General features: G+C 36.1%; 1 protein-coding gene across 2 annotated transcripts in view; it reads right to left on the bottom strand.

The window, feature by feature from the left end:
- Positions 1-252: 252 nt before the first annotated feature.
- The window catches only part of LOC106883235 (UDP-N-acetylglucosamine transferase subunit ALG14 homolog), a 28,631-nt gene continuing 15,511 nt past the window's right edge, over positions 253-13,372 (bottom strand). Inside the window, exons 3-5 of one of the 2 annotated variants that reach the window (XM_014934165.2) lie at positions 12,723-12,845; positions 4,877-4,936; positions 253-3,494 (exon numbers count right to left, since the gene is read on the bottom strand). In XM_014934165.2, coding sequence (XP_014789651.1) covers positions 3,324-3,494; positions 4,877-4,936; positions 12,723-12,845 — 354 coding nt within the window. In that variant the 3' untranslated portion in view covers positions 253-3,323. The remainder of the gene's footprint in view (positions 3,495-4,876; positions 4,937-12,722; positions 12,846-13,372) is intronic. The other variant, XM_014934166.2, reaches the window with a different exon arrangement.

Raw genomic sequence — 13,372 nt, 5'->3', positions numbered from 1 at the left:
CATACATATTTATACATACATATTTATACATACATATTTATACATACATACATATTTATACATACATATTTATACATACATACATATATATATATATATATATGTATATATATATATATATATATATATATATATATATATATATATATATATATATATATATACACAGACACACACCAAATTCAGTTTTATTCCATCTCTTTTATATTCCCAAATTTTATTGAAATTATTAACAAACATTTAAAGCCAGAATCATTTTGTAAGAAAAGTCCAATTTTTATTAGCATTGAAAATTAAGTGTTTGGATTCCTTGCAAATAAATTCAAAAAGAAAAAAAATCAGTTCAATGTTAATGTAGTCATAATATCATTTGCAATATATTGCCACTGAAAATGAGGCCTTTGGAATAATGGCAAATAAAACCTAGAAACAAGAGATTTTTTATGCCAGAATATGAAAACATTGCAAGAGTCTGAGATCAACTGATTCAAAGAATTTATCCCAGATATTGCAGGATATATCCAATATTTATAGAAATCTTTCTCTGTAACAACTCCAAATCGTAATAAGGATTAAAAATAAAAATAAACCCTACTCAAGCCACTGTAAATAACAAGAGAACAGGTTCCCTCTGTGGAAGCTGTAACCACAAAACTATTTCAGAGCAAGCTTAAATGTGTGTGTGTGTGTGTGTGTGTGTTCATATACTGAAGAACTATATTAATAGTTTAAAGTTCTTTTGGGACAAAATTCCAATATCAACACTTTTGTGATCAGATTTCTATGAAATACACTCCTTCTGTGTTTCAATTTAGAAAATAACTGAGAGACTGGAAAGATTAAGAGAACTAACAAATTTTCAATGCTAAACTAGAATTTGGAACATAACCTAACAGACTTAGGACAGATAACACTTTTGTAATCAGATTTCTGTGGAAATACACCCAATCCTTATGCGTTTCAACTAATTTGGTAAAATAATCAAGAATTTGGAAAGATTTAGTAAACTGAGGCTGCTTTATGTTAGTCACCATCAAAATAATTAACTCATCAGCCTCTGAGAGATTCTAGCATGAAAACTGAAAAATCATAAATTAAAATTCTTAAATTTAAGTAAGCTAGCCTAAGAATTCAATCATGCAGATTAAAACAACACTTTTGATTCCAATGAGACACAAGTAAGTGGAAAGTGAACCTGTAAGAGAATTTCTGAAATGAGTTAGTGTGATAATTTACACTTCTCAGTCTTTTAACCATCTGAACGACGAGTGGTTGGTTTAAGATCACTAATGGTCTGTGGCTGAAACTTCAGTGACAATATGTTTATAAACTTATGACCAAACAACAGAACAGCCAACCACCAAATCTCAGTGTTTCTAGAGAAAAAGATTATCCTTGTAATATCATCACAGAAGGGGTTAGTTGTAGTCTAGAAACATCTAAGTTTGTTATGTTAAAATATTTCTTTATTGAATGCAAGGAGAAAATATGCATTGTGTCAACTTACCACAGAGTTAACCATGAACTTTTATATATATATATATATATATATATATATATATATACATACACACACACACACACAAACACACAGTATGAGGTGAGGATATCTAGTTAAACTAGTGTTATATGTATATCATAAGGCAAGATTAACTATTATATATAGTTGGCTAAGAATCCATAAGTCAGAAAAATACACACTCATTACATTTGTCAATAGTGGGTATATTAATCAAAGTATACAATAAGACTGGCTAAAATAAATTTATAATACTGTATACTTTGAGATATATAATGCTAAGAGCAGGTTAACTAGACAGTATACCAACTAGTACTATATATAAATCTATATTCTAGGCATAGTTACTTAGTATAATAGGAAGTGACTATATAAAAGAAACTATCATGTTTTCTCTATTTGTAAGTCAATAACAGTAGCAATGATTACATTTGTTGGTTATATGATGAAACTCTGTGTGACATGCGTGTGTATAAAGCTTGTAAGCAATAAATCTGAAAATAATTTCTAAGTCTGTTGCACCTCCCTACAATAATGGTGAGATACTAGACTGACAAGTGTGTGAGGTATATACACACATAATGTGCATCTATACACACACATACACACACACACATATATATATTAACAATGCAATATATATTTGTATGAGAGACAGATACATACATACACACATATATATATTTCTGTCAAATGATAGATAGACACAGACATACTCTGCTATGTTATACACTAGAGAGAAACTATTAAAATCTAACATTGCTCCACTTAGACAGAGTTGAGTTGGATTTAGCAGGGATTAGTGCAGAGTTTGGAGTGCAGCTCTAGTCCAAAGCAGAGTTTGCAGCCCAGGTCTGGTGTGTGCGTGTGTGTGTGAGAGTGTGTGTGTGTGTGTGTATGTGTGTGTGTGTGTGTGTGTGTGTGTGTGTGTGTGTGTGTGTGTGTGTGTGTGTGTGTGTGTGTGTGTGTGTGTGTGTGTGTCACAGTTGTTTTTAGTGCAATTTTGCTGTACATCAATGTTTTAGGGAAGTGTACATATAGTGTGCGGCCATTGTTTTGGAATGTCTTCTTGTAGTGTACAGCAATATTGACAGTAATATTATTCTAGTGTCTATCAATATTTTCGGGTGCACTGTTCTAGTGTATGATACAGGTACAACACCAACTTTCTGGACACTGATGGTCCTGAATCTCTTATAATCCACACTATTTTGCAAGCAAGAACTTCAAATTCCCATGGACACAAGCCAGTTTACTGGGTGAGCGTTTCAAAATACCTTGCGTAGTACATTACTAACAAACTTGTATCATTGGTACTAATGTACAAAGTACCTGTATTTCATTTAATTATTCAAATAAATTTAATGTTTGTTTAATTTAGTGAAACTCACCCTTGGTTCAGAAAAATATAGGTAACCCAGAAAGGACTTGGAACCAATTGGTGTTGTACCTGTAATGTTATTTGAAATGCACATTTCGTGGATACCAATGTTGTTAGAAGTGGCCCCATTTATGCATGGCAAAACTTACTGAAAGCAAAAGTGGTATTTTATTGCAAGACACTGTTACTGAAAGTGCACCTCTAGTGTATGGCAGACTATTTTGTAGTGTTGCTCCAGTTTATGGCAATGTTGTTAAGAGCACAGCAGCGGCAGTAGCAGAAGTGTACACAAGGTGTTGCAATACAAGTCCATTGGTTGAGAGATCATTATCAGAAGCTGGGGTTTAGAATGAGACTCAGTGGTAAAACAGTGGTACTGGTAGAGATGGTAGCAGTGTTATGATATTGTCCCATTGCACTACATTAGATTAACCGTCCAAGAAAGTCGGCGCCACTGTATCGCTCCTTCAGCTGTGGCCACTGCACCAGGAGGTGGTCAATGAAAGGGTAGAGCAGTTGCGCTGACAGAGACAAAGTTTTGACACGGCAGACACTTTCCACATACACTATGGTGACATCCATCAGGAAGAGATACTGAAGAGAGAAAGAGAGAAACAGAAAAAACTTACATTTTATAACATCAACAAGATCAACAATGTAGACAGGCAATCTGCTGTTGTTTGCGAACACATCTAGTGTATGGTCATAGTTTCGGAATGTGCTTGGGGAATACTGTTTAAGTGTATAAAAATCTTGTTAAGGTGTGCTATTTTAGCAGAAAATAACATTGGTTTTGTTCAGCCCTAGGACAATTTTGGTGATCAAAGGCATTCTACCTGTTTTCTTGAACTACATTATGCAATGTACCCTTTCTTTAAGACAGTACCTCCTGACTGGCCATCGTGCCAGTGGCACATAAAAGCACCCACTACACTCTCAGAGTGGTTGGCATTAGGAAGGGCATCCAGCAGTAGAAACTCTGCCAAATCAGATTGGAGCCTGGTGTAGCCATCTGGTTCACCAGTCCTCAGTCAAATCATCCAAACCATGCTAGCATGGAAAGCAAACATTAAATGATGATGACGATGATGAATGCGATTAAAAGGAGATTTAGCAGCTGTTTCAAGCAGGTCTATAAACCTCGTAAATACTTGTGTGGCATTTGTAGCATCTAATTATCTTCTTAAAAGTACCCTTCTAGTGTACAGTAATCGTGTTACGGAGTGCTGTGCTGGAATGTTAAAATAAGAACACTACAACACCATCTTATCCCACTAAAATATTTCTCCCACCTGATCCAGACAAACATAAAGCACCACTAAAAAATAGCTTCAATATTAGTAACCCCCATTAGATCCAAGCACCATACCAGGATGCACATGCCATCGGTAAAAAGTGTAGAGAAACAACAAGATTCATATGACCAAATCCTCTTTGTCTAAAACTCACTTACAGGGGCACAAAAGGTTTACCACACTCACCTACAGGCATGCAAAAGGTACAACCATACCTACAAACATACAAAATGAGTCATCAAGAAAACCTCTGCTAGATATAGCAACCAAATCTTTCTCAAATCAGACACTGCTATTTTGAACAAAAAACAAATAGGGGAACACAATCATGTTGTTTTCATATGTTGTCTGCAAAAAAAGAAAATAAGAAAAAGATAGGATGGTCATGCCTGGAATGCCTTTGTGTGAAGATTCACTGGATCAATGTCTCTCAGAACATTAGTTGTACTAACAATGGGAAAAATTACATATTTAAACTGTCACATGATACACAATACAATAAACCACTGCCTGTTTAATATAGGTCTCTATGAGGCAAAGATATGATATTGTTTGAGCTATAACTTGTACCTAATTATTTACTCAACTAATTACTGACTCAGGACTGACGATACACAACAACATCATCATCATCAACAACAACATCACACATCAATTTAGTCTTACATAACTGAAACCCACCTTGAGTATAAGTCCAACAAATACAATAGGTACACAGATTCCGGGGCCATTACACAGGATCTGGAAGAGAAGTGATACAAAACAATTAAGTAGAAAATTGCTTAAATGAATATAGCAGTTGGTTATTTATTATATTAAAGACTTTTGAGTTCTAATTCAAAGCAAGTCATCATCATCATCATTGTTGTTGTTATCATTTTACGTCTGTTTTCCATGCTGTCATGGGTTGGACAGTGGAGGCACAATGGCCCAGTGGTTAGGGCAGCGGACTCGCGGTCATAGGATCGCGGTTTCGATTCCCAGACCGGGTGTTGTGAGTGTTTATTGAGTGAAAGCACCTGAAGCTCCACGAGGCTCCGGCAGGGGATGGTGGCGAACCCTGCTGTACTCTTTCACCACAACTTTCTCTCACTTTTACTTCCTGTTTCTGTTGTGCCTGTAATTCAAAGGGCCTGCCTTGTCACACTGTGTCACGCTGAACATCTCCGAGAACTATGTTAAGGGTACACGTGTCTGTGGAGTGCTCAGCCACTTGCACGTTAATTTCACGAGCAGGCTGTTCCGTTGATCGGATCAACTGGAACCCTCGACGTCATAAGCGACGGAGTGCCAACAACAACATGGGTTGGACAGTTTGACAGGAGCTGGCCAGCCAGAGAGTTGTTCACGCTCCAATTGTCTGTTTTAGCATGGTTTCAAATGTTTTGTGTATTTTAGCAGTTCATTTAACTTTTTTGACACCAACTAATCCCAGACTGCTCCTGGTTCCATGACATAAATTTCCGATTTTAAAAATGATCTAAACTGAAACCATCAAAAGTTCATGTTATTCTATGCTCCAAACAACAGCGTAATAATGACAAAATTATTTTATTAAATTCTTATTTTCAAAATTTACTAAAACAAAAACAATGTACTCCAAGAGAAATATGGTAACAAAAAAAAGTGAATTCTACATTGCCTCAGTTGACTTTACATAGGTAAATAAGTATTATACCATCTTGCAATGTTACTTACTATCTAGGAGGAAAATTCACCCCCAATATGTTTAACTAGGAGTGAAACATTCGTTCTGAAAATGTCTTAAGCATTTTAGGAATGTTGTGAACTAGTTTACAAATATATGTAATTACAGTTTGTGATATTAGTGGTTTAGGTCTAGAAATAAAGGAGTGTTAAACCAACAGAGCCTGGTTTATAATGAGGATACTAATTACAAATGTTACAAAGACCTACTATAGATACTACAATAACATACAAATGTACTTCATGAAGGATATATAGATACTACAATATATAGATACTACAATATATAGATACTACAATATATAGATACTACAATATATAGATACTACAATATATAGATACTACAATATATAGATACTACAATATATGGATACTACAATATATAGATACTACAATATATAGATACTACAATAACATACAAATGTACTTCATGAAGGATATATGGATACTACAATATATAGATACTACAATATATAGATACTACAATATATAGATACTACAATATATAGATACTACAATAACATACAAATGTACTTCATGAAGGAGTCAACCCAGTTTCCAAATTGGTTCAAATCACTGTTATTGTTTAGCCCCAAGTCAGCTCAGATCCACAAGAGGCCTATCAAAGACATTCCAGCCATGACCACCTTGCTCTATTTTCAAATATGGTATATCAAAAGCAAGCAGATCTTTTATCAAATATGTTCCAGCTGTGATCACCTCATCATATATTCAGTGTATCTTGGATTATAGAGTCAATAAGCCCTTTGTTGTTGTTGCTAAGTTCCAGATCAGTGCCTGCCCAGCAGATCTATTATCAAAGATGTCCCAGCCATAACCATCCCAGAGCATTTAAACCATAGAATATCTAGGGCTACATTATTCAATAAAGTGATTTTCGACTGGGGTCCATATTGTTGGCACTCCGTCGCTTACGACGTCGAGGGTTCCAGTTGATCCGATCAACGAAACAGCCTGCTCGTGAAATTAACGTGCAAGTGGCTGAGCACTCCACAGACACGTGTACCCTTAACGTAGTTCTCGGGGATATTCAGCGTGACACAGTGTGACAAGGCTGACCCTTTGAATTACAGGTACAACAGAAACAGGAAGTAAGAGTGAGAGAAAGTCGTGGTGAAAGAGTACAGCAGGGTTCGCCACCATCCCCTGCTGGAGCCTCGTGGAGCTTTAGGTGTTTTCCCTCAATAAACACTCACAACGCCCGATCTGGGAATCGAAACTGCGATCCTATGACCGCGAGTCCGCTGCCCTAACCACTGGGCCATTGCGCCTCCCATGGGGTCCATATAAGACAATTTTATAAAAATTTATCAGCAATACATTTGTTATACTTTCTGCAATTTACAAAATATTTTAACAATTTTTTTCTATAATTCCTAATGATATTTAATTATAAAAAAAATAATGTGATTTTTTTGAACATCGAATAGCTAGGAGTAGCCATCCGAGTGAAAGGGGTTCATAGGTTATAAATGGTTGAAAAACACTGATCCAACAAGTCCTTTTTTTAAGACAGTAGTGTGCGATGTTGATATTTCTAGCAAGTTGAGCAACCACATTTTGAGGCTGCAACATCGACTCAAAACTACCCTATTTATATGTCAATGCAGATCCTTTCTGTTTGGTTGCTAGTGGCAATTTTCTGTTTGAATTGATTTCATATTCAGTGTAACGATATACTTTTATAGGCTACTTAATGACCGGAAAGTAATTTTCACTATAAATCTACAAATAAAGAGTTATTACTCTTTTACTTGTTTCAGTCATTTGACTGTGGCCATGCTGGAGCACCACCTTTTTTTTAGTTGAGCAAGTCGACCCCGGGACTTATTCTTTGTAGGCCTAGTACTTATTCTATCGGTCTCTTTTTGCCGAACCGCTAAGTGACGGGGACATAAACACACACCAGCATCGGTTGTCAAGCAATGCTAGGGGGACAAACACAGACACACAAACACACATACACACATATATATATATATATATATACATATATATGACGGGCTTCTTTCCGTTTCCGTCTACCAAATCCACTCACAAGGCTTTGGTCAGCCCGAGGCTATAGTAGAAGACATTTGCCCAAGATGCCACGCAGTGGGACTGAACCCGGAACCATGTGGTTGGTAAGCAAGCTACTTACCACACAGCCACTCCTTAATTAAAGTTTGAAAATTTTGGTAATTTTAGCCAAACATAAGCCACAGACACATTCATGGCTGCTTCGATAGCAAGAAGTGGAACATGAGAACACTTTTGTCTCTCAACGTGCCTGTTGCCACAGAACCAAGCAAATCCAAACAGTCTTTGAAAAGTCTTTTATCTGCAAGGAAGCACATGATGACAAATTTGATGCTGTGTTCTGTGTAACTATAGCTGCAAGCTCCAGTAAATTTGCTTCTATTATGGAAGCATTGAAAACAGAGGAAGATATTTTTAAAATTAAACCCGAAAGTTAAATGTTTTTTTAGCATATTTAAATTGTAATTAAACATATTTAAATTGTTTGTTTAATGTGTTTCTTTTTGCCATTGAGGTGGTTGTGAGATGTGCTAAAAATAATTGCTAAATAAGATTTTTTGGATAACTCTTTTAAATTAAAGTTTATTTCCCAGCATCTCGCTGAGAGATTTAAAACTAAATGTTTCTCTCTCTTAAATTAACTTAAACATTTATTTACGTGAAAGAAAATGACCGGAGAACTTTCATCTAATTCTTCTAAATCTTCTGTTAAAAATTGCAATATGTTTATCGCATTTGCATTAAACACTGGTGGTTGTGAGGTATGCTAAAAGTAACAGCTAAATAAGATTTATTTGCATGAAAGAAAATTAGTGAAAACATAACACGTGTTGTTTACAAATATTGACAACATGTGCTATTTTCAGGATGTTGACGACAAAATGACAGCTTCCGAATCTAGTTTCCTGACTGGATGAAAATGATCAAACTTTAAACCTCTATAACTTTTTAAAAACATTTTTATGGGGAAAAAAATGAAATGACTCCAGCAATTCAGTTTGGGCAAGTGTATTATTTGTACCAAATTTTAAAATTTTCGGTAAACTTTAATTTTTGGAACCGCTGGGAATCAAACAGAAAAGATCCGTTAATACAAACACTGAAGGTGGCAGTGTACTGACCCACTGACCATATGATGATAATGGTTTTAGACAACAATGTTGATGATAAAAAGAAGATAATTGACTACAAAAAAAAAAAAAAAATCTACGAACACGTAAAAACTACAGTAGAAGGGAGATAATAGTTGAGCAAAAAATTCTTAAATTACCTCCCTTGCTACACATACAGTGAAATTAATATCGGTTCTTGATGATGCCGTTTAGATAAATAAACTAAATAACACCAGTAATTAGTTTGTACATTTACTTACTAATTATGGTACTGATAATTATTTTATCGACTCCAATTGAATAGGAATAAAACCAATAGGGTCAGGATTTAAACTAACAACCTAAAGAGACACAACTAATACGGGTCCATACGAAAAATATTTTCTTACACATGCTGAAGGCCCGAAATGTGTAAGAAAGGCATACAGTCCGTTGAATTAAATTCAACGCATACCTCTTATCTATTTTATCGCCCCAGAAACAGCGGCGTCTTAAAACATGGCCACACTGAACAGTTTCCTTGGGATCTCATGAATTTAGAGGTTCTTATGTCAGCTGTGGATTATTATCGAACACATAAATACCGTATCTGATGAGATATACGACGCATGTGTTTTCGAAGAAATATGTCTTCAAAAATCACCGCTTGGTCTTATATCCGAAGTTCAGCCTATATTACACGCTTTAATGTACTAAAAGCTTTGGACATTTGTGATTTGACGGGCAACATTTTTTTATGTAGTGTTTTGGTACCGAAACACTTTCAAACTTCGTATACTTCTATATTTTGTGGTATAGAACAGATAATAAATTTTGTATTCGAAGTTATTTCACGTTAAAAATTGTCTTATTTCGATAATTTCAACCAATCACTGACGTCTATTCAGTTGAAAACAGTAAGTGCTGTAACGGTGTATATGGTATTAATCCCCGTTAGTTCTGACATTTCCGATTAACTAGACTGTTCGTAAACAAAGGGGGAAAAGCCATCAAAATAGGGTTAGGGTTCGGGTTTTAAAGTTAGGGTTAGGGTTAGCGTAATTTATTATATAAACAATATATGCGTATAAATTACGATTAAACCGGATGAAATATGTCACAGGGAATAACATTTTTATCACCGGTAGGCACTGACTGTATTCAGCTGAATAGACGTCAGTGATTGGTTGAAATTACAGAAATACGACAACTTTAACATGAAATAACTTGCGATGTACAAAATTTTGTTAAGAAGGTTAAGAGAAGAAGTTGTTTTATATTACACATTCTACCAGTGTCCCAAGTTTGAAAGTGTTTCGTTAAGAAAACAAATGTTGCCCGTCAAACCCCAAAGATCCAAAGCTTTATTTTCCTGAACATGCGCGACTGAAATTGGCGTACGTCTACTATGTGCATTTTTTATGTCATGATTCAGTGGTTAGAGCGTCAGGTTCACAATCGTGAGGTAGTGAGTTCGATTCCCGGACCGGGCGCTGTTGTGTTCTTGAACAACACACTTTATTTCATGTTGCTTCAGTTCACTCGGCTGTAGACATGAGTTTTGATATGAGTACTGGAGTTCATGTGATTGACTCTCTCCCCTCAAAATTGCTGGCTGTTTCTGAATCAGAAATCCCCTTTTATTCAAGCTTTACGTTCTGAGTTTAAATCCCACCGAGGTCAACTTTGCCTTTCATCCTTTCTTAGTCAATACAATAAGTACCAGTCAAATACTGGGATCAATGTTCAAAACTAACCTCCTGCTCTTAAAATTACTGACCTTGTACCGCATCTAAAAGCAATTATTCCTAATATTAACACAAGGCCAAATATACAGCCGGAGGAAGAAAATCATCAACTGAATCAATTTGATGTTTGAGACTTTTATTGAGACCCTCAACAGGTGAAGTTAACCTCAGTAAGATTTGAAGAACATAAAGAGATATAATATTAATTTCGAATTTTGGCACAAGGCTAGCAATAGCAGGGGGAGGGGATAAGTCAATTATGTTGACCCCGGTGATGATACCAAAAGGATGAAAGGTAAAGTCAACCTCAGCTGAATTTGAACTCAAAACATGAAGGCACAGGAGTGGCTGTGTGGTAAGTAGCTTTCTTACCAACCATATGGTTCTGGGTTCAGTCTCACTGCGTGGCACCTTGGGCAGGTATCTTCTACTATAGCCTCGGGCCGACCAAAGCCTTGTGAGTGGATTTGGTAGACATAAACTGAAAGAAGCCCGTCGTATATATGTATATATATATATGTATATGTATGTGTGTGTATGTTTGTGTGTCTGTGTTTGTCCCCCCAACTTCGCTTGACAACCAAGGCTGGTGTGTTTACGTCCCCGTAACTTAGTGGTTTGGCAAAAAGAGACCGACAGAATAAGTACTGAGCTTACAAAGAATAAGTCCTGGGGTCAATTTGCTCGACTAAAAGGCGGTGCCCCAGCATGGCCACAGTCAAATGACTGAAACAAGTAAAAGAGTAAAAAGGGAGTATGAACGAAATGCCACTAAACATTTTGCCTAGCATGCTAACGATTCTATTAGCTCACCACCTTAAAGATATAATTAAAACTGAGTGCTTACATAGGAACAATATATCAAATTTGAGTGAAGATACAGTTAATTAAATTGAGCCCAGCTCCAAATTGGTTCTTATTTTTATTAAGCACAGAAGAATGAAATGCAAAGTTGACCGTGGTAGGATTCAAAATAAGGAATCCAAGTGGTATAAATACCACAAGGTATTTTGTCTAACACTCGCCAACTCTGTCAATCCACCACCTCAAGAAATGATTGTTATAATTCTATATTTCTAATTTAGACACAAGATCACAAATTACAAAGAGGAGAAAATAGTTGATAAAATTGATTCCACAATTTGACAGGTACTTACACTTTTTGTTTAATTTCCTGGGTCTAGACTAGACATGGGCAAACTGGAACCTGTGGGACTTTTTGAATGACATGTCTAATGAAAAAATTAGTTGAATTTTTTTGAGTAGTGTAACCCATCTGATGATGAACCATGTCTCTTGTAGCCCACTTCTCGAAGATTGTCCCCTAACTGGAGATGTGAAAATGCCAAACATTTTAGCTTTTAAACATCAAATTAATAATTAAGAATATTAACTATCTTCCAAATATTTAGAATATCCATGAACTTTGCAAGCCCTCCTACACTGGTGAGATTGAAGCTATTAATGTCTGGTTTGAACTGTTGCAAGGGGCTGGGAGTGTTGGACACAAAGGGGGTAACAAGAGTGGAGTGGATTGGGAATGGCTGAGTGGAGGCAGTAAAATACCAGCCATCTCCAATAAATAGATGCCATTAAAACAGTGACTAGTGACAGGAAAGACAGAGAAAGGAGACAACACACCAATGGGCCAGAAGCTGGAGATTGTCTGAGAGTGATTTAATGTCAATTAGTCAAGTGAACTTTCTCTTGATGTAGTCCAGGATATATGTGTACATAGCAGCAGCACCATCCCAGATGTGGAAGCAATATTTAAAAGAATAACAAAGTTAACATCAATGAGATTTGTACACAGCCCATAGAAGGATATAACGAAATATTGCAGAGATAATGCCTGATGCTCTACAAACATTGAAAGGAAAAAGTGATTGGGATGTAATCTATTGATAAGCAGAAGGAATGTGTGAAACACTTATTACTTACAAGATCAGGATGGATCCTGCGAACCAGGGGGAAGCAACAGAAGCAAGAATAAATTGTGGAGAAAATGGAGGAAAAGTATGACTGTCCAACTTCTCGACTTCGTGGAATGTGGTAGACTTTATACTGCAACAGAGGGAAGACAGCAAAAGAAGCAGGTCTTAGATATACATTTAACAACAACAGCGATAATATTAATGGCAGCAGTAAAAATAGCAAAATTTAACAAAGACAGAGATGAGACATTAAAAAAAAAGAATTCAGTATAGTGAAGTATAATTTTTTTTTATTTAAAATATAAATATGTGGTAGGCACAGGAGTGGCTGTGTGGTAAGTAGCTTGCTTACCAACCACATGGTTCCGGGTTCAGTCCCACTGCGTGGCACCTTGGGCAAGTGTCTTCTACTATAGCCTCGGGCCAACCAAAGCCTTGTGAGTGGATTTGGTAGACGGAAACTGAAAGAAGCCCGTCATATATATGTATATATATATATATGTTTGTGTGTCTGTGTTTGTCCCCCCACCATCACTTGACAACCGATGCTGGTGTGTTTACGTCCCCGTAACTTAGCGGTTCAGCAAAAGAGACCGATAGAATAAGTACTAGGCTTACAAAGAATAACTCCTGGGGTCGATTTGATTCGACTAAAGG

This window comes from Octopus bimaculoides, chromosome 8 (genome assembly GCF_001194135.2).
Source record: "Octopus bimaculoides isolate UCB-OBI-ISO-001 chromosome 8, ASM119413v2, whole genome shotgun sequence".
NCBI lineage: Eukaryota > Metazoa > Mollusca > Cephalopoda > Octopoda > Octopodidae > Octopus > Octopus bimaculoides.
This window is presented reverse-complemented; position numbering and strand designations above follow the sequence as displayed.